Source organism: Ursus arctos, unplaced genomic scaffold (assembly GCF_023065955.2).
Source record: "Ursus arctos isolate Adak ecotype North America unplaced genomic scaffold, UrsArc2.0 scaffold_36, whole genome shotgun sequence".
Classification (NCBI taxonomy): Eukaryota; Metazoa; Chordata; class Mammalia; order Carnivora; family Ursidae; genus Ursus; species Ursus arctos.
In genome coordinates this window covers 21,994,838-22,010,292 of record NW_026623050.1, presented here as the reverse complement: position 1 = coordinate 22,010,292, position 15,455 = coordinate 21,994,838, and the positions used below count along the sequence as shown (strand labels likewise).

General features: G+C 34.3%; 1 protein-coding gene across 8 annotated transcripts in view; it reads right to left on the bottom strand.

Annotated features, from left to right (window-relative positions):
* TCF12 (transcription factor 12) overlaps window positions 1-15,455 on the bottom strand; it is a 374,787-nt gene that overhangs the window by 41,555 nt on the left and 317,777 nt on the right. For 7 of the 8 annotated variants that reach the window (XM_057306207.1, XM_026518560.4, XM_048219597.2 and 4 more), the window contains 4 exons: window positions 4,634-4,739; window positions 3,451-3,590; window positions 3,019-3,163; window positions 2,640-2,704 (listed from right to left, as the gene is read on the bottom strand). In XM_057306207.1, coding sequence (XP_057162190.1) covers window positions 2,640-2,704; window positions 3,019-3,163; window positions 3,451-3,590; window positions 4,634-4,739 — 456 coding nt within the window. Of the gene's footprint in view, window positions 1-2,639; window positions 2,705-3,018; window positions 3,164-3,450; window positions 3,591-4,633; window positions 4,740-12,945; window positions 13,102-15,455 lie in introns of those variants that run through there. The other variant, XM_057306209.1, reaches the window with a different exon arrangement.

Here is a 15,455-nt window from a genome sequence, read left to right as displayed (position 1 = left end):
AGACCTCCTGAGACATGTATCAGACGACTGGGGAGCTAGAAATAATTTCTAATGACAACAGCATAGTGTTTTCTCCATCTAAAACTAGATGCTATATTAAAAATGTCATATTCTAAAGAACTTAAAATTTCAAAATACCCATGGTCACCATTTCCAAAGATCTGTAATACCTAATGTAAAATTCTGATATGCATGTTAGATTCTCAAATGTAATCCTCAGAAAATTCCTTCTCCTCATGTCTTCTAATCCTTCCTACTCCCCATGTAATGTTTTTGTTTTTCAGTACATTCTGTGAGCACTAAAGTGAATGTGAGTCTGTAACGGAAGTTAGAGAAAGAATGTGTTTTGGGGAGGTGTCTGGTGGGGAGGGGGCAGCAGATGGGTTGAAGGAAGGGATTTCAAGTGTGCAGACTATGGCATGCAGTGATGGAGCAGATGGAATGCATCACCATCAGCTATGACAGAAATGATTTATGGAATGACCTGGCTGCTCCTGCCTAGTAACAACATAGGATGACAGAGCTGAGTTTCCATGACAACCAAAGCCCACCCACTAACTAGATTAAACATTCTTCCCTGGCTTCCACTCATGGAGAATTTGGATTCCCCCCCCCCCTAATGCCAACTAGTTTGGCGAGTATGCTGGTCATAATACGGGAAAATAGTCAACTACAAGAAGGGTAACTGAAAGGGAGCTTGAAGGACAACCACTGAGAACATCACAAATTCTTGCCTGCCTACCTGACAAGGTTCCTTTACAGAAGTTTTCCTTGCATAAAATAAAAGAGCTTTGAGAAAAAAGCCTCCAAAATGCAGTTTGTATTTTTTAAAGTTGACTAGAATTGAAAGTTCAACGTTATTTGTCCTCCTACATGCGAAATATCTGCTACTGGATTCTTTCAGAATCAACAGAAAATACGGCAAGCCAATCAAATTCCTGGGAGGCACCCAGATTTAATACTATAGAATAATTTTACTTCTAAGCAGGTAGTCTTCATTAGATGGGAATAAGCCCAGAAAAGATAGGACCACTTCCTTTAATCCTCATCAACACCGTGTAAAACCACAGTCACTGTAGCATTTCTCTTTCTGGAGAAATAGTAGTGAAGATAGTTGGATCCAGGTTCTTACCTAATATATACGGGCTTTACCCTTCCGAGCTTGGTGATCCCTAGGACAAACTACTTAATCTTTCTGAGCTGAAGTTACTTAACCTTTTAAACTTTAGTTCCTCATCTGTAATGTGAGGATAATAATGCCAACCTCACATGGTTTTCTTTAGGATTAAATGAAACAAAGCACGTAAATGCTTAGTATAATACCCGGTACCTAGTAAACATTCAAATTACAACTGATATTTTTGTGGGCTTTGTTCTTATCTTCACTATTTTTATCATATAATGTGAGGCTGAATTCAACAAACATTTACTGAGCTCTACTTTTTTGTGGGGTACTCCACTATGTGGTAGATGAGCTTGCCTTGGCTTTATTTCTCAAGGAACTTGTACTGGGACGCAGAGAGAGGTTTATGTACAGAAACTATATACAAAGAGGTTTATCTCCTTAAATGTTCAATGGCTGCTTCCTCTGCTCACACACTAAGTGGTCTGCCTTCCCCAGGAATAGCAGTAAATGTGTCTGATAGAGTTAACTGCACTTTATAGAAAATGTACTACAACTCTGTGGGAATTCTGAGAGGCATACCATTCAAGGGGGAAAAAAAGAAAAGAAAGGAAAAGCCTAAGGAGAAAATTCAGAAAATACAAAGCAAGAAGTACCTCTTTTAAACAATTAGATTTGGAGTCTTTGTGAATTACTGGTAAATGCTCTCCCAAAAGAATTCTGAGAGAAGGGATTTCAGTTTTAATGTTTTAAGGATCAGCTACTAAAACAATCATAGCTTTGTCATTAACATCCAAATGTGATCTAAATTAGCTGCTCAAGAAAATACTATGGGATTCCTTCAAATCAGTTTTACTCATGTTAGCATGAGTTCTTCAATGAAACTGGCTTTTTTTGGGGGAAGACTCTCCTATTTCTTGAATGTATCAGTTACAGATGATTATTTTTTCCTTTTAAAAAATATGTAAAATACTTTCTGCCTTAGAAAAATTTCTTATGAAGGCACTTTCTTCTTTGGACCAGAAGAATAACTGAGTTGACTTTCTTGGTTCCATTTGACGTACTTAAATGGGCTAAGTATGTATTTAAAGCTAATAACTAATGTATTTAATAATATTTAATATTTAATAATAACTAATGTATTTAAAGCTAATAACTAAGTATGTATTTAAAGCTAATAAATAAATTTAACAATTAATCTCAGTAATTTTTGCTTTAGATCTAAAAATCCCCAAATTTCTCTTCTTTCTATCTACGTCTGTTCCATTACATAGAAGACATATTGAAATTGAAGTTAGAAGGCCAGGTCCTGTGGGAATGGGGTGGAAAGGTGTTCTGAGTTATTTTAAGGGCAGCAAGAATCAATACACACCGAGAATAGTTCTAATGGAGATATGAGAAGTTGATTGTTTTGTAACTACACCCTTTAACTATGACATGTACTGTCCACAAAACAGAATCACTGCGTTCAGCAGTGTAAAATTCATTCAGCTATATAGGTAAAATCAATACTCACAGATGCCAAAGCCTTTCCAAGTGCATCACCTGTCTGTGAGCTTCCAGCAGCAGTCCCTCTGGTTCCTGAATATTTCAGGTAGAAAACAAATCAAGAATTTTAGCAGGCAGGTATGCTTTTTTTTAAGCATTCTGCCATGATTTCAAGGGAGTTCTCTACCATTATCTCACCCATTGCAGCAATTGTGTATGTGTTACACTTAATAAGCTAAGTTAAAGTTGGGTTCGGTACCAGTTTCTACATTAATGAAAATTAGACCGTTTTTCTTCCTTTCTGTCATTTTAAAAGCCAATACTAAAAAATATATTGAAAGATGTGGGGTTCATTGAAAATCCCCAAAGTAGGTTTTAGGGAGTTTTGCCAACCCAAAAAAGCTCACCTAGAATGCTATCTGATCCATTGATGGGAGGAGTGTGTGAGGCAGCAACATAAGGCGAACTGCTGGTACTGCCACGATGGAAGCTAGACATTGGTGGGAGACTCGTGTTTATGTCTGTTGGTGAAACTGAGTGTGGAGGATAGCTCTAGAGAAAGGGGGAAAGAGACATGAGCTATTAAATACATTTTCTGAATAATAGGCACATATAACTGGACAACTACTATAACAGGTCAAAAAGAACATTGCAAGTTAGCAGCTGAAGGGCATTACTATTGTCATTTACTTTTTAAAAAGGCATGCTAAATGCAGTGAGCCTAGAAGTATTTCAAATGTCAGAAGTTTTGGCAGAATCAAACCTCACACTTGTAATCCAAAGAGAAATACAAGTGAGGACAAAGTGTTGCCGCACCCTAGTCATGTGTTACAGCCTACCAAGCGGTCATGTGAATGAAGGCTGCCGTAACTACTGGACTGAGACATGTGGGAAGTGGAGGTCCCCAGAATTCCACCAAAACCAGGCTGGCTCATCCCATTTGATGAACTCCAAAGGTCAGAAGAATTGTGGGTCCCATCTAAGACGAAAAGAGAAATATAAAATTTTCCTTAGCTAAAATTTTTTATTTTGATGATGCTATAAAAATTCAAAAGGATACCCTCCAGATACTTTTCCCCTCCCCTTTCCAGCCCAGTCTTCTATCTAGTTTTCTTTCCTCAATTACTATTTAAAAAGAGGGAATAAAGCTTTATAGTTAGAGGGGAAAAAAAGTAATCCAAACTATAGTAGGTAGGTTGTTATAAAATTGAACCAATTTTGGAAAATTGGAAAATTTAAATTCATATCAAAGAGGATAATAAAAATCTCAAATTTGGGGACAGGTTGGATTTAATTTTGGTTAAATGGTATAACCACAAACATACAAAAAATTCTTTGTAACAAGCAATGTACATTATATCAAACATTCTGAAACTGTGGAATAAAGAAGTTTCTCTAATAGTAAACCAAAGTAATTGATAATGACTATATTATAGTCAGCCTTCAAATGAAATGTGTTAGCAATGACTTTACTCACCAGTGTAAAGTCAAGGAAGCATTTATGTAGTGATTTATTGCTCCCACAGTATATGCTTCCCATAGTCCAAAACCACAGGAGACCAAATAAAAATGATTTGCTAGACATGAATTAAAGGAAATGCAACACTTTTTCTCTCTTAACAAGTCTTATTCTGTTCTTTGATATTCACTATTTATATTGACCATTCTAGGGGTGATAGGAGTCTGTAATTTAAATAGGAAACTAGAGTTGTTAATATCTTTCATTTGTTTAAATTCTAAAATGAGAAAGAGCAGCTCTACTCATTTTTCTCAATTGAAGTCCTTTATAAGTTTGATCAATACTAGATGGGATACTCCAATGGTTTGCTGGATAGTCCAATCATACTGCAATCAGCAATAAATAGTATTAGAAATTTTAAACCTAAATTTAATTTATTTTGGCCAAAAATACCTAGATAAATAACTTCTGAATTCCTGTGTAGGTAATCTTTTTCCTCACAATATTAGCTAATATACGATAGATAACTGCTGTAGGACTGATAACTAGTTGGCAGTACTTACCTTGCATAAAGAAAGTGCTAGCAAACATACTGGTTGGTGGCTTGGGAGATGGATAACTAGGAGATTCACGGTTGAAATCATCTGAATTTGGGGATGGTGCATATACCTTAAAATTAAACAGGAAATTTAATTAAAACGTAAATGACGATCATATATATCACTTATGTAAAATGAGTGTTACATTTCATAAAGGGCCTAAAAAGGCCTAGCTAACATGTATAAAGGGCTGCCACAAATTCAAAGAAACTGACTAAATCCACATATATAATAATCTAACTTGGTTACTATCTGCATATATGTTTTTAGCTGATTACTAGAGAAAAATACTACTGCAAATATCCCCATAATGCATCTTTGTGTGACAATTACACCAGGTGGTTGAATAAAGTCATAAATGTTGACTTTGCTTACAAAACACAAATCCATATAGGCTCATGATTCAAAATGTGGTGGTGGAAACAAGTGTCTTTTGAACACAGCATGAAATAAATTTTGGGTTCATAAAATTCATTTTTTCACTGTTACAAGATTTATCAAAATCAAAATGAGTTAAAGGTTACTATACTTTGTTATTATTAAAGGATAACCATAAAAGGCACATTGCAAGTTTTCAGAAACTTGCTTAACTTAGTAGGGTTCGCAAAATTAAAACCAAATTCTGCTAAAGGTTTTTGATTTCAAGTAAACTTTTAAGTCTGGTACAGCTTTAAGAAAAATCTTATTTAGGGGTGCCTGGGTGGCTCAGTCAGTTGAGGGTCTGACTGCCGGTTTCACTCAGGTCATGATCTCAGGATCATGGGACCAAGGCCAGAGCGAGAATCTGCACTCAGCGCAGAGTTTGCTTGAGATTCTCTCTCTCCTTCTTCCTCTGTCCCTCCCCTACTCATGCGAACACGTGTTCTCTCCCTCTCTAGAATAAAATAAATAAAATCTTAAAAAAAAAAAAAATCTCAATTTGTCAGAACAGTATTAATTTCCTTTGGTAAACCTTTGCTTCAGATAAGCAAACTATGAACATTTTGAATTGGCAAATGGCCAACATTGCCATTTCTCTGCAAAACTAAATGGGCAGCTAAATAACCTTAATAATCAAAACATGATAAAACCATTCTCATGATGATTACTAAAATAAGAAGGAAAACAAACAAACAACAGTGAAGGTGATGTAGCTCTGTAAAAGCAAAAGTAAACCAAGAGTCAGGAAGAATGCAAAGGTGTCCTATTGTGAACAGTGCAGGAAATATATTTCTTTTGTTTAGTTAGATAAGGGTACATTCATTAAATGTCACTCCAAAATAAAAATCCTAAGTGTTCACTCAAGTGGAAGAAAGTAGCTACCTTATTAAAATTATGGGAGCATGTGTAAAAAATCATACACATATTTTTGGCATAAGCATAGAAAATTTCTGGAATTACACATAAGAAACTTAGTGGTTATACCTCTGGACTTAGAATTGGGAAGGAAGACATTTACTTTCTATCCTTCCACGTAGTCTGGTATCTTATCCTGAGCGTGTCTATGCACTAATAAAAAAGTTGAGATTAAAATGCGAGCCAAAATTTTATTTACATAAACTATCATTTATATTCATTTATTCTTCCTCTGAGGCATTAACTAACTATAAAGACTCTTGACAAATTACCTCAGCTTCCAAGACTCAATTTCCTCATTGGTAAGATGGTGCTAACAGTACTTGCATCAGGGGGTTGATGGGAAAGTCAGATGAGATAATACATATACAATGCTTAGCACAGTAAGCACTAAGTATTAGCTAACAGTATCTCTATCATCTTTCTGTCATTCTTGTAGGAGCCGTTATTCTACAAAATATTGCCCTTGTTCAGTTCTTGCATGCTATTTTTTACAGTTTTTGTCTACATAATCCTACCTATAAATACAATTCATGCTAAATAAAAGATTAAAAAGTCTATTTTTACTCTTCTTGCTAGTCGGTTTCATACTAGCACAGGTGTTTCTTTTCAATGGACTGGCATTTAGGTTAGTTTCCTCCCACATCCCAGAGGGAAAAATCACACACCTGTGGTACCTGAGAAGTTTGAGACAAGATGGATTCCTGAGAATTACCTAGAAAGACCCTAGATAAAGGAATATGGCAGATAAAATGTGTTTTCTTTCCATTATGCATATTAAATACATAGAGTGAAATAATTGGGTATATACAAATGTATCTGGGATGTATTATATAGGCTGATGGGCAGTAAAAGTATTCAGGAAAGGAATTTTGCACTCTTTTCTTTTAATCGATTTTCAGCATCTAAACTTAGCCACAGCTAGATGTCCTCTGTCCCCTTTATACAAAGATTTTTTCCAAACTAGGCTGAAACTACAATGAAGAATAAAGTAAATCCAAAGACCCAGCAAGAAAATACAAATGAGATAAAATTTAGAAGACAAAATTAGAACATATGCTTCTTGTCACAAGTGCTTATTTACTATATACACCATCACTGATCTCAAAGTATGAAATACAAAATTCTCTAATTCTATCCAGGTTACAGATTGAAAGAGTATGTAAGCCTCCAACTTTTGGAAAAAAACTCCAGTTCTGATGTGTCATCTCACACACACAAAAATCTACATAATTTGTCAATTTAAATGTATAATTTGTCAATTTATATTTATCCTTATTCCCATTCAATTCACTGTATTCCATACATGATATACTTACACTTGAAAAAATTCTAAATGTTTGCAATTATAAAAGCAAATAAAGGATAAACCTGACTGTACTGATTTACAAATCACAGTTAAATAAAGGAGAATATGCTGATCAGATAATGGTTAATGATTGCTGTCATGGAAAACAAGAAAACCAAGATAAACCACACAAAGCAAAAGAGGCTGGCCTATTCGTATATAAAAATTTTAAGCTGTACGGAAAAAACAGGCTCATTTTAGAGGTAAAGTTGCTTTTAATGTTAGCCTTTATAAACAAACTTTGAAAAAGAATAAATGGACTTCTAAAAGATAGATCTTACAAATGAAAATAGTGAAAACCTTAAGCTATTAAAAGTTTGTCATTTATTTACTAACATAAGCTTAAAGTTTTTAATCTTAATAAAAATGTTTTGAAAAACGTGGTTCTCAAAGAGGCCCATCTAACGGCATTTCTAACACTGGCCAAATAACTTTACTTTTGGTATCTTAACCATAGCTTGCAAAAACATAGATGCAATGTTATGAAGCAGCAGTTGTGCCAGTCTCAATTTTTCAGATCAAAGAGTTCTTGCGGCAAAGCGCAACTGATGTGGTCTCAAAGGCTTTATTAACTCCAGATGTAGGGAAATAGTCAGCCAATTCCACAAAAAGAGCAAGTCTCTTTTAGTTACAATCAGTACTGGCCACAAATTAAAACCAGACTGCTTATGTCATCTGATCACCTGCACATAGATGCCAGCTTTTTTTTTTCCTAGCTAATGATCTAATCATACGTTTACATCTGAAGTATGATTTTGTATCACAACAAACAATCTTAAAATTAAGAGAAAGGAATATATATGCTTTAAGATGATTAAAATCTACCAGGAATCAAATTATTTAAAAGAGAAATAGAGGGGCGCCTCGCTGGCTCAGTCAGTAGAACATGTGACTCTTGGTCTTGGGGTCATGAGTTCGAGCCCCATGTTGGGTCTACAGATTACTTAAAAAAATAAAATCTTAGGAAAAGGTACAACTAAGTAATTTAAGATATTGCATTAAAATGTGGTAGATATTTAGAACTTTTCTTTAGAATTCTAACTTCCATTTTGGAATGTCAGGCTCACAATTGTTATCATGGGACTTTCTTCTTTCCGAAGCACTTACATTTTATCCTCTAGGAATGGTGATGAGAGAAATTTTGAGTGTCTGGTGAAGAGAACTAAAACACTTATTCCAACCTGAATGAATATTAACTGAAAATCTAAGATACCACCCTGTTAAGTCTAGCTGAACAGAACAAATCCACATCAAAATCTTTGACGTCTTCATCTCATCCTACCCAAACTTACTTTTTAAGTGTGACAGAGCACTTCAGGGATGAATATTTATAATTACTCTTTACAGCGCTTACACAATTATCCTTGGGATGTTTTAGCTCATTCAACCAACTGGAGTCAAGTTAACAAAAACATTCCTTTTTATTTGCTTGGATGATTCAGTTTAGTCATATGGATAACTCCAAATTCAGGGCAGATCTTTCCCTCTGTTTAGCTCGAAAGGCTGGAGCTGTGCACTGTGTTCTTGATTTCAATGCATCTTTCCTGTGATTAATACTGGAAACATCCCTGTCAGGCAGGGAGCCATAATGATTTTCTGGTAGTTATTGAGAAAAGATGCAAAGAAGTAGTAGCTTTTGCTAAAAAGACAGGTTTTCCTCTTTCCTTTTGTTTTTTTAAATCTTGTCACATCCAGTGATGGGTTAAAAGACGATGTCACTCCCCATGCCTTTAAAAATAGATCCATAGCCTGTGTGGTGGCTGATATTTTTAAATGTCCCAAATGATGAGGAGATGAGTTGGGAATTTTCCTTAGTATGTGAGAATAGCTATAAATCTTAATTAAGATACCCTTCCACAGAGAATGAGAGAAATGCTTTAGATGAGCACTATCCAATCGAGGTTTCTGTGATGCTGAGTATGTTCCACGTCTGTGCTGTACAGTATAGTCGCCACTGGTTACATGTGACTACTGAACACTTGAAGTATGAATGTACGCTGAGGAACTGAATCGTTAACTTTAATGAAGTCATATGTGACTAGCGGTTACTATACTGAACACCACAGGTTTAGATCATTTTTCCTTACTCAGTTTGGAATTGCATAAATCATTTTCAAAGAAATATTTTTGGAGTCTCATAAGGTCCAAGGCTTATGAAAACCAAAATCGGTCGTTTTCAAACAATTTAGGAACATTTTCACCTGACTTGGAAAAAAGAAAGATGGAGGAGCTTATCCATTTTTCTGAACATGCTCTAACATAGTAATTACTATCAAGATTTCATTATGTTTAGGCTTCTATTAGCTCTATTGTCAAGATGATTTGAATAGCAGTTTTCTTTAAATCCCAATAAGTACCATTAAACACTTTAATACATGCTAATATGGACCTCCAATATGTGAAAAGTTTAAAATAATAAGAAAAATCATTTAGCACAGTCTTTATCAACTTACCAAAATAACAAAACAAAACATTTGGCTAATTTACTCTACCATCATAATTTCAAAATAAAAGTGTAGTAATATAGTCAGAAACATCCACTTAATTTACCTGATTTTTATATAACTATACTTCGTATTAAACAATAAAAATTTCACAAGATATACCTGAGTACCTAAAAGCCTGGGAAAAAGAGTCTGGGTCACTGGAAAAAAAGAAAATCACAACCTAAGTCAAATCCTATCTTTAAGAACCGTAATTAAACTTCTGGGCCAACAATTTTTAAGATATGCATGTTTAAGGGTCAACACTTAAAAATTAAGAAAAACTAGGTAATTACTATTTTATTTTTTAGTTATTGCTGATTAACCTAAGTTCCTCACACAATAATACAAACAACAGTTTCTATTTCTAAATTTTGGGGCCCCTGAATTTAGTAAAAAGAGGCTGTTAAAAAAAGAGGAAAAAATTGGCTTTAAGAATTATACTGATTCAGGGGCGCCTGGGTGGTGCAGTTGTTAAGCGTCTGCCTTCGGCTCAGGGCGTGATCCCGGCATTCTGAGATCAAGCCCCACATCAGGCTCCTCTGCTGGAAGCCTGTTCTTCCTCTCCCACTCCCTCTGCTTGTGTTCCCTCTCTCGCTGGCTGTCTCTCTGTGTCAAATAAATAAATAAAAACTTAAAAAAAAAAAGAATTATACTGATTCAGATAAGGGTGCTAGGTAGGTGTTAGAGGAAGTTCAAGAAATTTCCTAAAAACAATTTCCTATTGATTTTTCTGATTATCTTGGATCTATTATTCTCTGCGAATACTGATCTAATGTATAAACTCAAATACAAAGCATCTTTAACCTAAATGACAACATTTTAAAGTTTCTGAAATTTAGGTCGTCCAATTTCTTTGTTCCTTCTCTAATCAAAATTAATTAAAAGAACTATAACCCCAAAGAAAGACATTAAAAATTCTAAATAAATCTATGAAACCGCTGTTTAAGAATTTTCTAGTATCTAAGAATACTTAGACAAAAGATTTGATAAGTATTTCAATGCTTTCAGTATTTTATTATTACATAAAAATAGAAGTTTTGCCATTTTGCCAGAAAGTCCAATCTATTACTGGAGTTTTTGTGGTAATTCCAAGCCTGAGAATGAAAATAGTTTCAGTACCAAATACCATAAGAACCAAAACCAAAGGCATCATAACGCAAAATGTCTGAAGTACAAGGACTAACTCAAGGACATACAAACCATCTCTGTCGAGGATTCTTTTTACCTAATTAGTCTGCTAAAAACACAACTGGAATTTCTGTAAAAGGGATAAAAATACATGTTTCTATTTTCAACAGTTTCATAAATAAAAGTATCAATGTCTTTTCCCAAGAACTCCCAGAGACATGTTTAGGGGATAAAAATACATGTTTTTATTTTCAACAGTTTCATAAATAAAAGGATCAATGTCTTTTCCCAAAAATTCCCAGAGACACGTTCAGGGGTGAAATGAAATAAAATTTCCTCTCTAACAAAATTCCCATTTTCAGTAAAAAGGAGCTTAAAATCAATTATTAGTTTTGCTGTCTAACAAGCACAGTTGGATGTTACTGGTTTTCAATTGTGAGAAAAATGTCTCAGGAAGTCAAGCACATTTTTATTAATCTTAAGATCACTGGGCATTTTTCACCAGCTCTTTATTGTAACTGCTATCATTGTCATAATGACTACAGTTTTTCCTGAGAGATAAACTACGGAATTTTTAAGGGGCTGGGCTTGAAACTTGTATGCTAGAACAAATCAACGAATGGCACTCCTTAGCTCCCCACATTTTAAAGAAATTTAGATCCAACAATACAGAACCTGATCTCTTTCTTCAACAAATTCATGAACTAATGGAAAGGGATATAAATTTCTTTCTAAAACATTAATAAAGCTGACCAGTGACGACATACTCTCCTGGCAACGGCTGTAGTTTTTAAACTCACTGGTATTTGAGCCCACAAATTAAGGGGAAAAAAAAAATCCTTGGATTTATATCTAGAATATAGTCTCAGTTTCGGTAAAGGGGAGAAAAATCAAAGTAGATTTAAGTTAAAGTCCTTGTCATTCTTTGTCTTTGGCATTGCATCTTCACAGAATTCTTAAATTAATTCATGTTTTCCTCATCATACAAATGTTAGGTTTAACTCTACTGGGCCCACAGACAAGTTGGAAATTTGAATTAATTCACTTGTACTTTCCTCTCTCGCGTTAATTAGTGATAAATCCCCAATGGAACCAAAATTTAGCTCTATATACTTTCACGTTGGTTTCTGTGCTTTTATATTAACAAATAATGTTTATTTGCAACATAAGGTTTAGAAGTATTCACAATGAAATTTTAGCTACTTCCTACTCTAATTCTTATGAAAATACAAACTACGTGGGCAGGCAGGTGCCAAAACCATGGCTAAACCAATTTTCAGTACTGTGAGTTCTATTAGAAGAGGAGACCATGCTAGTCTGATTTCCTGAGTTTTTAAACAAATCTAGTTTAAAGCTCTTCATCTTAAACAAACAATAAAAATCTGCTTGAGTGACCAAATCAATTTGCATTCATAAAACTGTTAGTCTCATCATATATGCAAAATACATTAAGTATTTATAAGAATGGCATCATGTTTTCCGCAGTTACATTTTCTTTCCAGTGTAGTATATTTTGATACAAATTGTAGTAAGGATAAATGAAGTCTGGCCCTTTGCTATGGAGGCTAGTTAACTTGCCCTTGGGAAAACCTGCTTTTGGGAGAGAGATCTGGGTTCAATTCTGACCTCAGCACTTACTAACTGGGTGGGGCTTGAGCAAGTTACTTAACTTTCTTGAACCTCATTTTCCTTATTTATAAAAGAATGACAATAACAACTAAATGACTGAGTGGTTGTGAGAGTTAAATGGGGTCAACATAAAGCCCTCAGTATAGCTCCTGACACAGAGTAGCCCTTATAATCATGTTAGTTTCTGTCTCTTCTCTCCCAGATTCCATCCAGAGAAGCTCAATATTAAAAATGTATTTCTAAGCCTGAGTTTCAAAACTTGGATTTCTGTGTTGTCTCTGATAAGATTAAAATAATCCCCTCATACAATTAAAAGAGCATCATGTCTGTACTTGCTGCAATTTTTATACCTGGAACACTCTGTAGCATCTTCAGTTCAAGGCCTAGAAAATGGAGGCTGATCAGATCAGAGGAAGGCCGAAACTCCAGAATCCTCAAGGTGAAGAAAACAGGAATCCTCTCCTCCCAAAACTTTACTTCCTTTACCTCTAAGACTTTCTACCTTTCTGCATAAAGGACACAATTTAGTCATATCAATGAGAAAACTGAATGCAGGCCAAGTTCTTTATACATAAGGAAGCTCAGAAACCCATTATTCCTTGCTATTTTTTAAATCTCAAAAAACTGATATTCAAAATGGCTTTCAGTTTCCTATTTATGATAAACACATATTAATATTTACAGTAGTTACAGAATACAACTACACAAAGGCTACATATGATACAGATCATTCACCCCCTCTCTTTTTGAATAGTGGGGAAAATAGGGTTAACATCTTGGCTTTTCTTTTCTGCATATAGATGTCCAAGCCTGTTATATTTCCTATAATATAATACGATCATAAAATCTTAATAAAATATGGAAAGCCTTTTCTCTTATTAATCTGTTTTTTGCTAGAAACTATTCAGTCTTATTGTTAAAGTACCTCGACCATCCTTAAATACACGAAACCAACTTGAAAATTTAAAAATAAAAACCAGGAAAAAAAAAAAAAAGGAAGCATTTTAAAACCAGTACCACTTAGGAATTCTTCCTCCCTAATACCCACAATGGGATCTTAAAAATGAAATCAATGGGAACTTGTTAGCATTTCAAACTATTAATCTGCCCTATCATCTAAAATAAAATGTAAGATAGGATTAAAGAGTGAGCTTAAATTAAACCTGTTCACTATGAGGATTATATAAAAATTCCATAGCTGAAGTAAGGAAGTATATTTCACTTAGATCCTGGAAATTTTAAGTTAAAGTGCCAGGTTTTACCGTGATGCATTGATGGGTAGATGTTCCCCAATATATACAGTAAAATGAGGCATTCACATAGTCTTTGGATAATGTAATTACATACTCCATCATTTTCTTATTGAAGAGTTATAAAATAGTAAAAAAAAACAAAAACAAAAACAAAAAAAAAACCAGAGGCAGTAAAAATAAAATACATATAAGAAAATACACTAAGACGAGGGCCTTATGATACAGAGGACTAAGCAATATATCAGCTCTTTATGCATTTTTCAAGAACATAAAAGTCACCTTTGACCTATATCAGGCACAGGCTATCAATTTTCAGGCTACACTTCTCTATCATACCAGCTATGTCATCTACCGTAAGTCTGGAAATACTTAATACCATCAAAGCTGTCCCCTGCCCCCAACCCAATGCAGAACAAAGAGAAATGTTGTAATAGAGTGATCTGTGCTCTTGAAAGAATAAAATCTAAACTCAATTTGAGTTACAGTCTCTCTGCTTCAGAGGTCTTGTATAATTAATTTTACTGAACTGACACACACACAATCTTCAAAATGACTATTTTACTCAGAATTGGACATAAAAGTATCTTCACATTTTAAAGACAGCAAGGAAGCTATACAGAGATCAGTAATCTCACTTATATTCCCCATCTAAATCTACCTCTCACATTCCCCAAAGTGCTGCTTATATGGGTAGTGTGAACACATACTTTTTAATGCGTTTAGGATATTTTTGGCTTGATTATCATCTATTAAGAAAGCTTACCCAAAAGTTAACAACCAAATGCTAACATAGTCCAAAGAGGCCTTCCCAAAGCAGTCAGAGAATGAAAAAGTGCTTTCATTAGTTCTCATGTACCCTGGTTAGAACCATATGCTACTTGAAAACATTTTCAACTGGTGAAAAGGGAAGGAACAAACATATCTGATTTTACACCTATTTTAGGAAAATGTGATTATATTTTCTTTATAACTACCAACATTAACATTAAAAAATGCCTCGACTCCCGACCAAAAAAAATCACTAAAGTCATGAATGTATTTAATAATACACCTGAGGGAAAATTTTTTTTTTGTAAAGATTGAGGAGGAAAATACTGAATTTCTGACATAAATGCAAGATTGTTACTCACTAGTATAACACTTTCACTATATTTATCAATTATCTTATAAGGATAACTCTTAATCTTCCAGTGAAATTCACTTTTAGAATATACAAAACCCTCTGACTTAAAGATACTTTTGTAGAAACATTCTAAATAATACTAAGTAATTAAAGAATAGAAAAGTCTTGCTTAGCAACACAGAAAGGTATTATTTTAAAACACCTAACCATGTGCTATAAATTGACCAGAAATACATTCTTTGGAAAATGTTTAAATGCATTCTTTGAAAAACAGTGATTTATTTTATGAATCTGTACAGGGTCAAAATTCTGGTTTGATTGGAAACAGATGGTATCCCAGTAAAGTCAGGCTCTGGACCTGAAACTCCAAACAGGAAATACGGCCCTCACTAGCTGACTGCTTCCCTAATCATTCCCAGAGCTTCATACTTGTTATTTTTATGAATATCCAAGATGACTTTCATCTTTTCCTTCTATCTACAAA